The sequence below is a fragment of the Poecile atricapillus genome, unplaced genomic scaffold (assembly GCF_030490865.1).
Source record: "Poecile atricapillus isolate bPoeAtr1 unplaced genomic scaffold, bPoeAtr1.hap1 scaffold_275, whole genome shotgun sequence".
NCBI classification, from domain to species: domain Eukaryota; kingdom Metazoa; phylum Chordata; class Aves; order Passeriformes; family Paridae; genus Poecile; species Poecile atricapillus.
In genome coordinates, this window is record NW_026709077.1 from 25,269 (window position 1) to 43,973 (window position 18,705).

The 18,705-nt window shown below is 40.6% G+C and overlaps 1 protein-coding gene across 1 annotated transcript in view; it reads left to right on the top strand.

Moving 5' to 3' along the window:
• Positions 1 to 17,757, top strand: part of LOC131574372 (ankyrin repeat and fibronectin type-III domain-containing protein 1-like) — a gene marked incomplete at both ends in the record, with an annotated part of 37,886 nt that extends 20,129 nt beyond the window's left edge. The window contains 7 exons of the mRNA XM_058828815.1: positions 2,755 to 2,862; positions 8,480 to 8,579; positions 9,729 to 9,861; positions 10,466 to 10,582; positions 13,777 to 13,992; positions 16,047 to 16,213; positions 17,607 to 17,757. Coding sequence (XP_058684798.1) covers positions 2,755 to 2,862; positions 8,480 to 8,579; positions 9,729 to 9,861; positions 10,466 to 10,582; positions 13,777 to 13,992; positions 16,047 to 16,213; positions 17,607 to 17,757 — 992 coding nt within the window. The remainder of the gene's footprint in view (positions 1 to 2,754; positions 2,863 to 8,479; positions 8,580 to 9,728; positions 9,862 to 10,465; positions 10,583 to 13,776; positions 13,993 to 16,046; positions 16,214 to 17,606) is intronic.
• Between the last annotated feature and the right edge of the window lie 948 nt (positions 17,758 to 18,705).

Sequence of the window (18,705 nt, forward strand, 5' to 3'; positions counted from 1 at the left end):
ACTCCATTAGGGCTACAATTTGTCATCTGTAATTTTTAATCTATTATAATCACATTGCATTGTTAGTTGCTTTTCCAGACTTAATGTTCTTTGCCAAACTCAGTGTATTACAGCTCCCCTTGTATTGATTAATGCAGTAAAGTGGGACTTTTCTTTTTATTGCATTAACACTAGTTTTTATTAGGCTAATGTAGCAATTTAATAACCTTGGATGCTAATGTGAAAAAATATAACAAGCTGTACCTACTCTCAGTGGTCATAATAGAGAGGGTTGGATAAATAAGGCTTTAGCATTACCATTGTCCCATTTTGCTTCAGTTTTGTTCTTGTGTTTTCTCCAGAACAATACCAGAACTAGGGTAAAGAAATATTCTGCTTGAGAACAAAAATGGGCTACAATCATGGGACAAAATCTACTGTGGATAACTGAATAACTTGGTGATGTGCAATTACCTTGACTATAGCCAGGTGTAACTACACGGGACTTGGCCCCAGAAACCCAAAATTTACATCAGCTGGGGGACAGATTCTTTCACAGTAGCTGCCAGTAATTCAGCCAAATATCCCCAAAGAAGGAGCACTCCTGGAAACACAGGTGGTATTTAAGACTGCAACTCTGTATTATGTGAATGTTGCTTTCAACATATTGCATTCTCTTCCCTTTTTATAGCCCCCTGCTATTAACCTTCTCAAATCTGACATTATGTGCAGCTCCAAAGTTTTGGGGTGTGAAGGAAATCTTCCTGCAGATTTCAGTGGATCAGCACAAAAGCTACAGAGAGAATTCTGTTCATTCCCCTTGTACAGTATCTCAGGGTGTTAAAGAGTTCTGGAATTGTTTGCTTTAGGGCCACATGCTTAAGCTTTACAGTAAGACCAGCAGAGCCTAAATGCAAACCTTTTCATTAAGTAATACTCACATTAGAGAGGTAAGATGTTATTTACCACTGCAGTTACTGGGGGCAGAGCTTCCCTCTTCACATGGCTGCCTTCACCACTGGTTTTGCAAAGCAGCAGATTTGTGCTTGGCAAGGAGGCAGCAAACTGACATTACACAAGTGCTGCATAACAAAATATGGCTCTTACCTAAAATTTAAATGGGAATATATTGATGCTCTACAAAGTTGTCTGCAACAGCAGCCACAGGAATATGCAAGGGAGAGGAAAGCTGCAGGGCCTGACACGGATCCAGTCCGACCCCAGAGCATCAAAGGCTGGTGACACTCTTGGAGATGTCTGTTCTGTGTGTGATGACAGTGAGCACTTCCCCCTGTCCTCCTGTTTCCCCCACACACTGCAGCAGCCTGTGGTGACCAATGCTGTGCAGCTTCTCTGTGAAATCCCAGCAAACAGAAACATTTCTAGGTTTATTCATTATCAAGTGAGTGATGGACAATGAGGAGAGCTGGTCTGGTTTCTGTGTAATTTTTAAGGTAGTCAGCAATCTGGAGGTTCAAAAAGTTTGGAAACTACTGGGATAGAGAAATCACAGAGTTGTTTGAAACTCTACCAGTCTGATAACACCAAAGCACTTGGAGACTGGTGAGTTCCAGCTGGTCCCTCCTGGCTGCTCACAGGAGCTCTAGGGGCATTTTCCCCATAGAGAGCAGTAAATGCAGCTGGCCCTGATGTCTGCAGTAGCACAGAGCACACAGGACAGCCCCTCTGCGGCTGTCACACTGCTCACAGGCTATCAGGATACCAAATGTCTTCTCTTTCCAGCCTTCCATGGGGCTTATTCTGGCTGCTACACTAAATGTAAATAAACAGGTATTTATATCCCTGGCATAGCGAGCCCATTGGAAGGAATGCTTGACTCCAAACTTGCACTAGAAACTGGATCTGTATATTTAGTGAGTGAGCAAACTGCTGGTGGCTATGAGTACGTACACAGCCTCTGTGCCAGCAAGATGGGAACATGTCTCCTGTGCAGACAGATCTCTTAATACCTTCATCCACCATTCCTTTGGGCCAGGAGACTGGTGCAATGCGCTTTTCTCATTATAATCAAAGTATGAAAATAGGCAAGTCTGGAATGAAAGAGCTCCTTTCTGATACACACAGTTTCTTCCTATTTGTGATGAGTTTGTTTTTTTTTTAAATGAAGACTGAAATTCTCATTAGCAGCAAGTGGGTGCCATCCAAGTCTGTTGGAGGTTTGAGGGTGTGTGGGACAAGCACAGCAGGATTTTGCCTCAGGAGTGCAGTGCTTGAGCAGCCCGTGGGCTCCAGGGCAGGAACTGCCAGCATCTGTCCAGGCCTCTGCTGGGAGCAAATCTCCAGAAGTGATCTTACTCCAAGAATGTTTCTCTGGCTACAGAGCAAGCTCTGGGTGTAGGAAGATGTTCATTCTCTGCTTTGCAGAACTGTGGGTGAGTTGTGGAGCCTCCTGGTGTTGGCAGCAGTGGCAGAAGGAGCACTGTGTGACCTTGGTGAGGGGCAGTGTCAGCCCTGCCTGCAGCACCACAGCTCATTCATGGAGAGAAACAGCCACAGCCAAGTCAGACACTACAGGAGCTTCTCAGAGCTCAGGCTGGTTGTGAGCTCTTTGTTAATAATCATTATGATTAATTACCCAGCTGGCACAAGGCAAAGAAAACTCAGTGTACAAGAAACAACTGACTTAAAAACTACTCCTGCCTGCTGAGACGTAAAACTCCTCTAGAGCCGAGAAGTACCAGAGGCAAGAAAATATTTTTAGACCCTCTCCTGCACCTTTGTGTTTCATTTCTGTTTATTTCCTTTGTTCAATAGACTGGAAAGACTGCAGTGGAAGAGAGCCTCGGCACAGGGGACACACGGAGGCCCTGGAACGCCTCCTTCAGCAGGTTCGAGCAGCTCATCAGCACTATAATTGCAGAGGTAAGGATAAATATCTATGTGGTAGGGCACCAGCTGAAGCCTCTGTGGCGCCTGTAATTTTAGCAGTTTTCTAACTAGGTCATACCTTCTCATTCATCAGGAAAAGAAAGATATTAATATTGGCCCATCTGGAATCACTTTAGCACACTATCTTGCTCTTAACCCTTGAAATTAGTTGGATGAAAACATCTGAAGGCTGCAATGTGCACAGACACAGGCACAGTGTTTCTCCCTCCATACCCTACACACCTATTGATTTGTTTTTCCCCCCAAATTAGTTTCACACAGGATTCCACTAAAATGTTTCAAGGACAGCTTTTTTATATTTTCATATAAAGAAATACTTTAGACAGTTAACAACTGGTTTGGATCAAAAGGAAGGAATTGGCTGCCTCCAAATGGAAGACACTGAGTGGATGTCATGCCAATCCATAATGAAAAATACTTGCACAATGCAATGGGAAGATAAGATTGCTACATTTCAAAACAACATGGATCAAAACTAGGAGAGAGTTCATATCTCAGCCAATCTTCATTCATGAGAAACAGACTGTGCCTTTAATAGCTCAAGAGCCAAGGCAACAGCTTGGCATTCTTTTTAGAGCCTATATAAAAACTCCTGTTCTATATGGGTTGTTGAAAAGTACTATTTATTTTCTTAAAATAAACTTCTAACTGGAATAATGCCTCATTGCAGAGGGACTTACTTTAAACGGAAAAGTTAAACTATCATGAAGTTTTAATTTTTCTTCACCTAGTACTACTGCTATGCCAAGTTGCATCAATTGATTTAAAATCATAGAAATACTTCGAGCTAAAATCATCTGGATGAAATGAAAAGATGCAGCCTTTGTTCTTTACATGCGAATTTGTTACCATCACACTGATCCACGGTCTGACACAACCCATTGTAACCATAGCAACTTAAACTATTCATCTATGATGCTTGGAAAGGGAAAGGAGATATTGCAAGAAAATGTTGTTTCTCTAATTAAAATTCATGCAAACATTATCACTTGCAGGTGGTCTTGGTACTGAAAATACAGATGATATATTCTATCTCCTACATGGCTTTTCCTGCTATTAAAGAAGGATTTTTTCATGGTAAAGTTTTTCCCTTTCTGGAGTTTGTGCCTATCTCAGCTCTTTCAGGCCACCTTTCCAGTCAATGGGGAGTAAGTGATGGAACATCTGAAAATATTCTTAGTATAAATTGTTTTACTGACATAGCAGCCCAGAACAGAAGCAGTTATAAACATCATGCAGAAAATCCCTCCTTTTGACATACTGACACCAGTGCCTGGTTCTTATAAAATTCCTCTGCTCCTGAAATTAACCCCAGTCTCAAAACTGAGCACAGACAGCTCCTTGTTGATTTCCTAACACCTTTTCCTTGAATAATAAATAACAATACAGAAAGTATGTTTAGCTCAGAACATTTTCTTCTGTGCCTGAAAGGCTGTGGGACCTCACATGGGGCAGTACCACACTGTCGAGTCAGCTTGAGCAACACCCTTGCCTCCAACCAAATAAAAATCTCATAATTGCTTGTAATGCTAGCATGCCACACTAGTATATTTTGGATAAATCACATGGCATCATCATAGGAGAGCCTTTGGAGCTTGCCTTAAATACATCATGATGTCAATCCCTTTTATTTCACTAATTGGGTAAGGAATCAAAACAAAGTTTGCAGGAAAAGTAAGAATTATGACATCACTTTGACTCAGAAATTTTATTCTGGTATTTATCCACCTCAGTGGAATCTGAGGAGTTTGATCAAGGATCTGGGATAAGCTGCTGTGTATGAAAACCCCAAATAACAGCTTTCACTTCATGTAATACAGAGGGTTGATCTCTATTCTTAATTAATGCAAATTAGCATGATTGACTGACAGGGTGGAAGTCAGCATGGCCCTGCTGTTTACACACAGGCTGAGGACCTGTCCAAGCATTTTTCTGTTCTTTGCCATGATTCCCTTTCCCACATTCTGGTTGATGCCAATCTCGTGATCTCTGCTTGCCCCGTTTGTTGTAGAGCTGCCAGTAAAGAGCTGAGCCTTGTTTGAGGAAGGTCCCTGGATCTGCCTACAAGCACTGATGAGCTGGGAGAGCAGATCAGGCTCTGCAGGAATTGGAGCTCAGTGGGAACAGAGCTGGGATCAGACCTGGGTGCAGGTTTGGGGCACCTTGGCTGCTCCCACAGGGGTTCCCGTGTGGAATGTCCTGCCCGTGCTGCTCAGGCTGGCTCAGAGCGCAGGACGAGTGACAGGAAGGTGGAAAAAACCGAGAGTAATCAATCTCAGTGGTCTGAGATTATCTGAACAACGCAGGCAAAAGCCTCAGAAGCCAGAGGAGCTGGAGGACCAGGCCAAGTGCTGCTGCTCCTGCGGGATCTGGGAGGGGACATTGCCCACATTCCAGGCAGATCCTTTGCCCAAGTCTGTTCATTCAGGCTCTGCCTTTTGCCCTGTGCATTGCATTGCAGGGGCTGGAGAAAACAAGCTCACAAAAATACCAGGAAGAATACACTGGAATGTACAGTGAGTTTAAGAGCTTTTGAAATTAGATCAGCTGTTGCTTTTGAACCTGCTCTGTGATATGATGAAATCTCCTAGGGAATTACTTAGGAAGCTTTGCTTTCATATGTTTAATCTTCTGGAAAACCCTGATGATTACAAATAACAGTCATCCATTTGTCTTCATAATACCATGCTACAGACTATGATAACTGAGTTACTACAATTGTATTTCCTGGCAACACTTCAAATATATTTTTTAAGTTTTTTTTTTTTTTTTTTTACTTGTAGATCTTTCTTTCTAAACAATTCAGAGTGGATTAAGTAATTGTGTGACACTTCATTAAGAAAGGAACCCAACTCTTCAGTAGAATTCTTACCAGATATTTTCCTTCTGAAATTCAGTTGAAATGTATTTTACTTGACAAGTCAGAGGTGAAATAAAAATGTTCTAATTTTAATTTGATTCACAAGCAGAGCACATAGTTTTAATTGCATTTAGCAAAGAGAGGGATCTCTGATTCCACAGGGCATTTAAAATGTTTAGATTATAATTCTTCGTGAGAATATACAAAATGAGACTTGAGAACCAAGCTATAGACAGAGAAGTTCAGGTTGGGAATTTAAGAAGAGAGCCCAGATGCTCACAAGCTTGAGGGGGCAACGTGGTTCTTGCTCTTCCAGGAGGTTGCTTTTAAGTGTGGGCTGTATTTACATTAAAAAAAAGGCAAAGAAATCTTTATACACACTCTACCTTCAAAGAGAAAGGCTGGCAATGACATAAATACACCTTTTTATTTAATTGCCTATTTCAGTCCAGGCTTGAAAGCTTCTGATCTAAATCTAATCACTGAAAATTCTCCCATCTTCGCTGCTCTGTGCTCACTCCCAGGCTTCTATTAAAAGAGCTCACAGCTCAGATGCTGCATCATTTGTTAATATAAACTTACTGTGTTGCTTACTGGTGCTTTTCCATGAATGTTACTCTATGTTATTTATTACTTAATTAACTAACAGACAAAGTTCCATTTCCTGCAGATCCAAATTATCCTCTAATTTCAGCTCCATGTTTTCTGGCTTCTAGACACACAATATTATAAAACAAAAGCAAATAGCAATATAGGAGAGTTTACAGTCTCCATCTAGTTTTACATTAATTCTTTTGCTGTTGGCTTCTGCAAAGCTGTGGACTAAACCCAAACCACTGAATAGACCAATAACATATATTTCACTTGTAATGTGCCCTCTTATTTTAATGATGCAATCTCTGGGTGTTTTATACAAAATTATGTTGCTTTGCCTTTAGCAATTTCCTCCTCCATTCCCTCTGTATAGATGGAGGGAATACAGAAGAAAATCATTAGAATGAAATTTATATTGCTAAATTGATCTTAACCTTGGAAGAAGGAAACAGTAAGACAGGAGTTTTCATGTAGCATTTCATTTACATTACTGCAACACACTGAGAAAGGTTCACAATAAAATAACCATTTTCTGAGGAGACACGGATAGAAATACAAATGAATATTTTTAGAAGGAGAAGAAAACAATGGAGTAGTCATGGATTTGGATGAGTCTGTTTAAGCTGAAGGGTGCATTGGAGAATATGCCATGGAGAACAAGTTTGCACTGGAAAGACAATGGATTTGATGATCTAATAAGTCTCATACATCTGAACTGTATGATTTCACCCCCAACAGAACCTTGTTCTCTTTGTGCTCGCTGTTCCACGGAACAGTAATTATTGCTAATAATGTGTCTGCTTGCTGGGGCTTTCAATGTGCCAATTGTGGTGCAAATTTATTCAGCATTTAAAATATGCCGAGCACTTCCACAGATGGGGTTTTGAAAACAGCAAATTTAGATGTTCTTCAAATATTCCTTATTAAAACTCAGCAGGGAGACACAGACAGGCACCTCCTATTCTGCACCAGAGGTAAGTGGGAAATACTCTGAGAACACCTAAGCAGGTGATCAGCAGCTTTCAGCAAGTGGCTCTTCATGAGTCAAGTCTTTTTCCTACTGGAGAAGGGTGTCCCTCAAAATGGTTCACACTCCAGTCTAGATGGGGATGCATGCTTCATCCAAATAAACAGACCCTGGAAAAGTGAGATGTGCTTTCACAGTTTTTTATTTTGTCTTTCTTTTCATATCACATCAAATATCTGAAGAATTAACTCTGTTTTTCAAAGTATTTCTGCAGTTTCTCTTACAACAGCATTAAACAGCATAGGCATTGCAAAAAACAAAACCAAAAACCCAGTGTGGCTTACAAGGCCCTGCATGAGAGAAGGGAAGACATTAAGTCAAATTCATGAAAGTGAAAAAGAAAGCAATATATAAAAATTTAACAACATTTTCTTAGATCATTGGGACAATTTTATAAAATTCTTCTATTGGAGGGCTGGCCCAGAGATGCTGGCAGGCACACAGCAGGTCTCAGCTTTGACATGAAGTGAACAAAAGGGTTTTACACCTCTTCCTTGGACTCCAGATTACTGGAGGTAACTGTGGAAGCTCTGAGGCAATACTTGAGTGGAAGCAGTTGTGATGGAGGAAAAAAATTCCAAGCAACATCAGATGCATTTAATGTGATGTACAGAAAGATGAGAGTTAATCTTGTCTCCTTAAAGCTTTTCCTTGGGTTGTGTTGGTGATGCTGGGATGTCAGTGTCTGTCAGGACACCAATTATTCACTTTCTAGAAGCTTAAGCTCCATGTGGTAAGAAATTTAGAAATTACAACACCCTAAAATGTTGACTGATGATTGAAATCCCTTCTTGGGTTTTTGAGACCACTTGCAAAATTCCCATCCTTTCTGAGCATTAAGAGTGTGTTGGGCTGGTTCAAGCTTGCCTCAGAGCAAAACAGCTTTATCTTGTCTGAGTTTGCAGCAAGTAAGGAAATTGTCTGCTGCTGTGTATCCCTAAGTTAATGAAAACACCTTCTAAGGGTTGCATTTGAGCATCTTTCTGAATGTTGTCTTTTGAAAGGAATGGGCACTGACTGAAATTTAGTACTGTGGTTCAAAAAACAAAGGTTTTTATGAGACTGAAATTTAAGAGCTGGGTTGGGTTTGCTTCTTTTTCCCATTTCAGAAAGTTCTAAATTACAAAATGCTGGTCGCAAGCAATCGGTTTCCAGAAGCCTGAAGCACCTTTTCCATTCATCAAACAAGTTTGTGAAGACTCTGAAACGGTTTGTTATTACTTCTATGTTTGAGACATTCTGAATTTTAGCAGTTATTGTTCTGTATTAGAAAAAAGCACCTTACAAATGTGTGAATGTGCCACTACTGATGAGACAGCAACTGGTCAGAATGAACTGATAAAATCACAGATGTGTAAAACAAGTGCAGCTGACAGGAAAAGAATTCTCCAGCTCCTACTGAAATCAATATAATTTTTAACTTGTTACTTTTGGAAGTGGATTCAAATTGTTACAGAGTGAAATATTATGTGCAAACCCAAAGTGCAGCTAATTGAAAGCACTGCCTCTGTTGCTGCTCATTAATGAAGCTGTGACATTCATTCATTCATTCATAATATAAAGCACAGAGCTCAGATAAAATTGGAATAGTCCACTGGCAACAAGGTACACATGTAAAACTCTGACATCCTCAGCTGGGTTTGCAGCCCACTGTGACCCAACTCTCAGCCCTGAAAGTTTGTTTTAGCAAGTGGAAGTTGCTTATTCTGGATTATTTCTTCTTTCATTGCCAGGAGTGTTCAATTTGCATTTTCTTCTTTGTATTTTGATAAGAGTTTGATTCTTTCAGAAGAGCTCTCCAGAGTCTTTAAGTTCCCTGCAGTAACTACTTAACATATGTAACTAATTGTGAGGGTAAATATTGAAAGGAATGATCTCTATAAACAGGTTTGCAGATATGTTGGCCAAATTACACTCAATTATACCAATGTAAATCCATAATAACCCACCTGATTTCAATTGAGTTACTTCAGATTCACTCTGAAGTAAAGGAGGGCAGAATTTAAGCACATTAATGACCAGTTTTAGTAAAATCTCTGATTTTTAAAGGGCATAAGGCCTCCATTGTGTACTGTGTACTCTGGCAAAATTCTCACTGAAACTGATGTCTGTGGCTCACACAGATCCATAATCTCTTAGATTCATGTCTAAGATTCATTCCCATCATCTAAAGTGATAAACTTCCCAAATATTTTTCAGAATTCAGTGACTGAAGTTGCATGACCTTATATTACACAGTTTAGACCAGATGATTCACTTTGTCTCCTTAGAACTTAACATCTGTGATTCTTTGACTAAATTTGGCATGGATGTGAATAGACATGAAAGGTGTTTGATAGTGTTTCCTTCTCTCTTTAGGGGACTCTACCTATCTGTTATACTTTTTTACAAAGACAATTTGTTAGTAACCAATGAAGATCAAATCCCAATTGTGGAAATCGATGACTCTCACAGTAGTTCAGTTATGCAGGATTTCCTGTGGTTCACAAAGGTAATGGGAGTCTAATTTCATCTATTGCTTCTGCAAATTTGTTGCTAGCAATGCATAGGCCTTAGCTCATCACTCTGAATGTGTGAAATGACATCATTAAAAAGCTGAACGATGAAATGCTTTATCACTCATGTTAAAGGCAATTTTCACAAAGCAGTCATGTGGATTAAATCCTGCCTGGGCCACTGGCAGTGATACAATTAACTCCTCAGGTATGATCCTAGATGAGTGATTGCCATGTGGGTACATAAAGGTTTTATGGACATTTAGAGCGAGAGCCTAAAGAAATAACCAGGAGTTTTAAGTTTGGTATTGTGGTTGTGCCATCACACAAGTTGCCTCACACTACTTTTTTTATATCACAAAGAAAAGTAAATCAGTTTTGCACAATAGTCCAAAATCAATTGAAACAGGTTCATGATGTTTACAGAACACCTTCTGTGTCTGAGTCAGTATCTGTGTCATGTTTATCCAGTCAGCAGATTGCCTTCTGCACAAACACAAAATGTGCAATATCTACTGATTTTTCCAAGTCCAAAATGCATTTTAGTATCACTTGTGCAAATGCTGAGAAGAAGAACTGTTGTTGGATGTGTTTTTGCAGCTGTCCTGCATGTGGGATGACATCAGGTGGCTGAGGCAGAACATGGCTGTGTCTGTGTCCTCATCCACAGCCCTCCAGGCCAGGCAGAAGATGCTTTCAGCAGCAGCACAGCTACAGGTGGGTCCCATGGAATATTTCTGTCAGCTCAGTGACTTTCTGATCTCCAAGAGCTGCCAGCTGTCCCTGGGGCTGTTCCTTGGAGCAGTCCAGTGAAATGAGGCACTCTCCTGCCAAGGAGGAAGGAATTACATTAAAAGTAAAGAGTAGGAATAACAAAGGAAAGAAACAATAGGAAGAAACAACAAAAGAAACAGACGAAGAAACAAACAGATATGAACCAGTAAATAATAACCAGGTAGAGAAGCCTGTGAGTTTGCAGATTGGGAGTTAAAAGTTATAATCCTAGTATTTGCTGCCCAAAAGCCTCTTATAGGTCTATTCATTATTAATTATTAATCTATTAATGAAGCATTTAAAGTCTGTTCTAATCCAATCTCTGCTAAAGATGCAACCTGAGTGGTACTGAACAGGTCACTTAAATCCCTCTGTGTCTCAGTTCACTACTTTTTATGCAAAGAGAAATTACATTTTCTCCAGCAGAACATTTCTACCTTTATTATAAAGCTTTGAAGTTGAGTTAAACTGGGTTTCACAACAACATGAAATCTCTAGACGGCAGGCAGGCACTTTCCTTTAAATAGTTACTTTTTGGAGAAAATACACTTTCAAAAAGCTGTGTGCATGATTGTTACAGAAAAAAAGCATATCCAGGCCTCACTTTCTTCTACCTTTTGTTGAAGTTAGCAAAGCTGCTCAGGAAATGTGTGGTACCTTCCTGGCATTAGTGCAGATCCTCCTTGCTGGGCCCTGTGCTGGCCACACGTCACCCCACAGGCTGTGGCAGCACAATAACCTGTCTGCAGCAGCTGGGAGAGCCACACACTCTGGCACATTGTTAAAATAAAAACGTGGGCTTTGTGTTACACCTTTTGATGAGCATGCTGTGAGGAGAGCAGCCTTCATGGGCAACCACCTGACTGATTTCCCCAAAGTGCCCAGAAATACCTCAATGCCAGCCTGCTGCATTTATTGGAGGACCACCTGTGTTAAGCAGCAGCTGCTTTTCAGTGCTTTGAGCTGTGACCAGAGAAAGTTTGAACTGTATCTGCTGAATATTCCCCCAGTGGGGCTGGCTCAGCTCAGGTAGCACACATTTGGTTAGCTCAGGTCCATCTCCCCTGTGCAGATCCCCTTTAACAGAGAACTGCACTGGGACATGCCCAACATTCCTAGTGCATCATGGTTTTATTTGCTACCAGAGATGCAAAGTGCAGAGCTTGAAACACCAAGACACAGCAAATGTGCCCATGTGGTGTATTGCCCTGCTGAAGTCTTGCCAAATTATTGCCCTAAATGTCTGTTCTGTTTGCTTGGTCCCTGAGGAACACAGGGATTGTCACCCAGCTGCCACCCTGGAACAGCATGTGGCCCAGTGGGATCCACCAGTGGAAGGATCTCAATAAAGTTTATATGGTTGAATACTTTTTATTGAGGTGGTTAATAGACTGACTCCACAGAATTTAGGACAGAATGAAAAAGATCAGTGATGACACTGCTGCTCAGGGACTAGATCAGTAGATTCAGAGACAACAGGGACTGCAACTTTGCCTGTTGTTACCACCAGACAACTAAAGCAAACAAATCACGAGTGATGGGGCAAAAAGCTAAGCTAAACTTTTTTAAGGTATGAATCAGTCCCATATTGGCATTAGTAGGTCCCCCATTCCCTGGGCTGGAATGTCATTCACAACATAGTGACAGTAAAGATCTGCTTGTTTCCATCTGGGCACATTTCACGTGCTGCAGTGATTAAGATGATTATTAGATTGCCAAGGAGTACTGCCAGGATCTGCCCCAGCTGGAGACACAGGGATTAGCACAAAATGTATGCTCAAGACACCCAGAGTCAGTCAGAGAAGGAGACAAACCCCAAAAGGCAGAACAGTTTAAAAAGGCAGAGGAGAGGGGCTGTATAGACACCAACAGTCTGCCCTGCAAAGAGATGCACAAAGCTAAAATAGACAGCTGCTATCACCCAAACCCAGGCACTGTGCTGACTATTGAGAGTTTATAGACAATTTTAAAATATTAAAGTTAATAAGTAAATATTTCCTGTTAAGTGCAGATAATTAATTTCAGTATAATCTATCAGTTTACTATGTCTTTAAGTTAATGTACAGCACCAAAGATACAATGTGCTTCACTGTGAATTCAAGTTTTCATTTCACACTACCCTTCTCCCTATCCAGTTAACTGTAGATCTCTTGAAAAATCACAAAGTAATGAGCATATTTTAAATGTTAGGCATTTTTCTTTAAGACATCTGGGAATCTCTTCAGTGGCTGTTCACTGGATTGAGAGTGTTTGCACCTATAAGCAGATGCCTTACTGTGTTAGGAAAGGGATTTTAACCAAAATATGTATTTTATGTGGAGTCTTTTAAAATTACTTTTCTTTAATCCTCACATATTTTCCTGGAGAGCTTTGCCTTGGTAGTTTTGTTAGTTTCTGCCTGTTTTGTCTAGCACATTCTTGGTATCTGAAGTAAAAGGGTTCATGTCTCTTCAAATCCTGTGCTTCACAAACACACTCCACAGTTTAGCTCCAGAATTATTTGCACTCAGCACACACATGAGGGTCTCTTGCTTTTGTTGCTGAAAATAATCTGAATAATTTTAGAACAGAGAATGGAGATTATAGTTAATGAACAAAGCAAAAAAGTATTTAAAGTGTCTGTTTTGGGGAAAGAGGAAGAATTTTATATGTTCTCTGACATTTGCTTCTGGGAAGGTTCAGATAAGCTCTCAACTTGTTCAAATCAAGGGAATCACCAACAGACCAACAATGAGTGCTTTCAAAAATTGCTTCCCTCATCTTTACATGACTGGGCAAAACAAGGAAATTTGGCCCAAATAAGTGAATTTCTTTGCAGTAAACAGGTGAATTAATTTGCCTTTTACAAAGGCATTGGGACATAATAGTCTTTCTGAGGTTCTCCATGAAACATTGGAGTAAACACAACTGGACCAAATGTATCAGAGGATCCACAACTCAATCCACAAACACAACCTAAGGAAAACCATTCCCTTTTGTCACTAAATGATGTAAGGCAAGGGTGTGAGAAACACAGCGTCTCATTCTTAGTGAAGTCAATAGGACTGATGTCAATGTGCACAGTGAGCAAAGTTACACTTCAAACAATACTCTCCTGATATGTGATAAATAACTTTCATTTTATATTTGTTTTCTAGAATTTGCTGGGAACTCACAATTTAGGCAGAGTTTTTTACGAGCCAATTAAGGATCGACATGGCAATATGCTGATAGTTACTGTAAGAGAAGTGGAGAGTCTGTACTCATTTTTTAATGGCAAATGGATGCAGGTATCCAAACTACAAAGCCAGAGGAAATCCCTTTCAACTCCAGAGGAGCCAACAGCATTAGACATCTTGCTTATAACAATCCAGGTAGTGCTTTACTTCTCTTAATGTGTGTTATTTGCTTTTGTAAAGCCTGTGCCAGAGCCCTGATTTTTGGAAGCATCTTGTAGAATTTTAGGCCTTAGTCCAGTGCCCAATAAAATGAATGGCAAGGCTCCCATTGAGAGCAAAGACTTATATTTCTTCCAGTGGGTCTGGGATCAGATCCTTAATATGCAAAATATCCATGAGATTCGAAAGAAATTACTTCAAAGTCCTAGCAGAGAACAGTAGTTTCTATCGATTTCGGGAAACCAAGCTATGGAATTTTGTAGCAAGGGATATAAAATCCTTTAAAATTCTCTGGGATGTTCTTAAGCACCTATACAGACACTTAGAATTTCTACACTCCATAAGAATTTTCCATCCAACCTTGAAAACTAAATCTAGGTTTTAAACTTTACTGTTCTACTTAATAAACTTGTTCTGTGGGGTTCAGGGTTCCTTGGAGCCTGGTATAGCTGCTAAAGAATCCTTTACTGACCATAACCCTCCTTTCATTTCTGCATCTCATGCTCCTTGCAATTAGAAAAATGCCAAGGTAAGGACAGATCTCAGAAGGTGCCTGGCACACTCAGCTCAGTTACCATCACTGAGAGCTGTGGGGGTTCAGCCCTTCAAGAATTATCTCTGAACTCACATTAAACAGAAACACTTCGTGTTAAGATTAATACGTTTTCTTTAGGTAACAGCAGCCAATCTCCCTAAAACTGTTGCACAGTTACCCAAAATCCAAGACAAATCATTGTCTTAGTCCCTTCTTTAGCACTGTCCATGAAATGATGGCTGCTGTGGTTAATTTTTGAATTAGAGGCACTTTCTTGGGCACAGACTCTGCTTTTCATACCGGGAAGTGACAAGCAATCAAAATATATGTTACCAGGTTTTAGGAACGTTAAAAAATTTCCAAAAGACAATAAAACTTACCTGATCCATGCTAGATTTAATGTATTACAATGTGTTAAAGGTGCAGAAAATTGTCAATCTGGGCAAAAGTTTTATATTAGGAAAAGCAAAATACAGGCCTGATCAGATTTCCACAGAGATCCTAGTGGAAAAAATGTTCCCCTAATGGTTTACACATTCCTATCTAATGCCCACCCTTTCTTCTATTACTTGTTTAATCATTGAGTGGGTATTTTGTTCATGAAGTGCTTGTGAAAATGAGGGTCTAATTGCACTGGTCAGAGCCAAGCATAGCACTGGCAGATAATTTGATGGTTCCAAGAGTCAAGGCACAGGGCCAGGTGTCTTAATCCTCACCCACTGCAGAAGCACACATTTCTCAGGATGGATGGCAGCAGACATCATTTTTCAGGTAGTTTTGGAGAACTGCTATCCATAGCCCTAAAAATGTCTCCTGGCCTCAGCAAATTCACCATCAATAGTAATTTCTCCTAAGCTCTATTTGTTGATAAAGATATTTGTTCAGAAAACGCTGCCACTAATTCAGTTTTGCAAACTGCCAACCCCCATGCTGACAGAGATCCTCCTGTTGACAGCAGGTGATAGAGAGCAGGATTTGGAGAGATGTGGGCTGGGATCTCCCTGGGGACAGTCCTGGCTGCTGCAGCCCAACTCTTCCCCAGTGCTGCTCTGCTCCCTCTGTGTAGCCAAGGACCAAACCCGACCCAGGGAACTGCTCAGCTGAAAAACAACTGCTCCTTTTCCCAGGTTGTTTTTCAGAGGAATCAGTTCCCTGACCCGGCTCACCACTGAAATGATCAGAAGGGAGGCAGAGGTGGGGGTTATTCAAGCCAGTTTAAACACCACAGTTGCAGAAGATTGAAACCTCAGGTTGTCAGAGCCAATTCCTGCATGACATGGAGACCTTAGAGATCCTGTGTATGGCTTCAAGTGAGAAGTTGTCCAAGTGCACCCAAGCTACCAGAGATTATTCATATGCTTACACATGTGCTTAAATACTTTTTGAATTGGGAACAACGGCTGTAAAAACATTTGTTGCTTTTTGCTCCCAAACTCTTCTGCTTATGTGGAAAAAAAGATGAGATTTTTATGTAGGACTGTTTCCCTTAAAACAGGACATACTTTCCTATCACAAACGAAGTCAGCAGCGCCTCCCTCCCGGCTTGTACCTGGGTTACCTGAAACTCTGCAGTTCTGTGGATCAGATCAAAGTGCTTGTGCTGCAGAAGCTGCCCAATGTCCTGTGTCACGTCAAAATCCGAGACAACAGCAACGTCTCCAAGTAAGTGAATATACACATAAACCTGCACACACACACAGAGAACAGTTGTTTCAATTTTATAACAAATAATGCCAAGGCACTTCTGCCACTGCAAAATTGTAGGTGGCAGCATGGTTTGGCTCTGGTGTGTGGCAGAAGGGTTTGGCTCCAGTGTGTGCCATCCCAGAGAGCCATCCTGAGCTAAACAGGTGCACCTGAGCTTTCCCAGCAGGCTGAAGAGCTTTCAGAACACACAGAGAGGGGCCCATTGGTTTCTAGGGATGGTATTCCATGGTATTCCAGTTCTGCACAGGGATAATGACCTGTTCAGATCATAGCCTGCAGCCCTGACTCAGCCTTCAGTGGATTCAGTGCCACCCTTTCCATGGATTTGCACTGACTATGGGGTGGTGGTGTGGGTACTTTTTCTGTTTATTCTCTTGTGTGATACCTGTTTTTATCACCCTAAACCACAGCAAACACACAGCAATTGAAAACCATATTTATAAATGCAACCAGCCAGCAAACTGCTGTGCTCTGGGAAAGCCATTTTCCCCTTGTCCAGTGCTTCCCTTATCCATTGGCATATCCATACACTGTTTGTACTGCCTGGTCCTTGCCTAGCAGGCAGCACATTTTACTGACCTTTTTCTGGAGCTTTTTAATCCCATATCATTTCAGCAACCAGCTGAGAATTTTGCATGAGGAAAAAGGAACAGGGTATTTACACAAACAAGGATATCCAGAATGTAGTAGTGAATACTAACAACAATGTTGGAAGGAATACAAAGGCTAAGGCCTCAGAGTTTATAACAATCCCCAACTCTTGAAGTTTAAGATCAGATCTTTATTTAGGAACAGATTATACCACAACTATTACTTGTCTTGTAGTGGGGTTTCCTGTACATTATTTTTTTTAATGTTTGATGCTGGCTGCTATTCAAGACCGAATACTGGGCAGGGTGACTCAGGGATTGGATCCAGAACTGTGATTCCCATATTTATCAGGTTTCAAATAGAGACATGTGGAGGAAAGCAGGAAGTTCTTTGGCTGCAGTAAGAAGATAGTCCTTCACAGAGATCAAACTTCCTGCTAATTGTAGCAATTTCCAATGCATGTTTTTTAAAATATTGTGGTAGATAGGGAATGAAGAATATGAAAGAGAAAGGCTGAAGTGAGAAGCCTTACTGAAATATTTCAAAGGCAGTTGGACTTCCAGAGGAATGTTCAGCTTGATGTACATCTGCTAGAAAAATAAAACTTTTCAAAGGTCAATCAAGATTGCACAAGTTTAGAATGTTTTGGTATATGAGGATTAAATGATCAACAGATCCCAAATGCACATACACCGAATTCCTGCTTGTGCCTTGAACTGTTGTTATATTTCTAATTTTAACTTGACTCAACATACAGAGATGAGTGGGAATGGATCCAAACACTTTCTGGCTCAGAATCCATGGAAAGTATGGATCATACTTCAGACTGCCCTACTCAATTGTTCTTGTATGAGCTCCAGACGGCAGTGAAAGCTCTCCTCAAACAGATCAATCTACCTCTGCATCAGGTATTTGCCTTTGTGGGATTTATCACCTTTTTAAAACCCCATTCTTAAGAATGCAACAAAAAGCTACAAACTGTGTCACTGAAAAGCAGAGATTCAGTGTCAGGGCTACAAGAAAAGCAAAGCAGAGAAGTTTTGTATTCCATTATTCTAAGGGGGAACATCTTCTGTAAAACAGTTCTTGACCTGGACATGTGAACATTCAAGGATTAAGAGGCAAATTTCAACTACCTGCTTTCTTCATCTTTTAGCTTATTTGTGCAACTTGAGGCAGGTGCAAATGAGCAATTTTGCATAAAAGTAATAATTTTGAGCACCTTTACAAAGCTGACAAAGAAAAAGAGGCATTTTTGCAGGCAATCACAGCAAGTGACTGTTTTCTGGGAGGCTTTGAGTGGGGTTGTAGGAAAGGCCTGGTAAAGACACAGCATTTTGCTGTTCTTTTGCACACAGATGAATGTACTCCTTCTAAAACACAAAGTCCCAGACCTCCAGATTGCTGTGGGTGAGGAGAGGTGTCTGGCTTCTGGCTTTACATTTAGATACAAGAAATACATATGTGAATAAATAAAGTCAGGGAGAATAATCTACGATGTGAAAGATCCATGAAAAAATAAGCTAAGAAGTTTGTTTCTTGTTTACATGAATTCCATTTTATTTTGGTCTGCAGGGGTAAAGAGGTCTTAAAGTAGAAGTAAATCATCTTTATATTCACTTCAAGGTCTGTTTGTGCAGCTAGAAAGATGTGGTCTTAAAATAAATTAATCTGGTTCTACATTTCTTGATTTTGAAAAGTTTAGGCTTTGCTTTTAAAAAGGAATCCATCAGTGCTTCACCTTCTAGCCCGGGAAGAGCCAAGTAAGACTCAAGTAAATCCAAAATTAAGACAGATGGTGTGCTGCCTTGTGGTCAGTCACTAATTCAATAGGGCTCTGTACAGGTCTCTCTGTT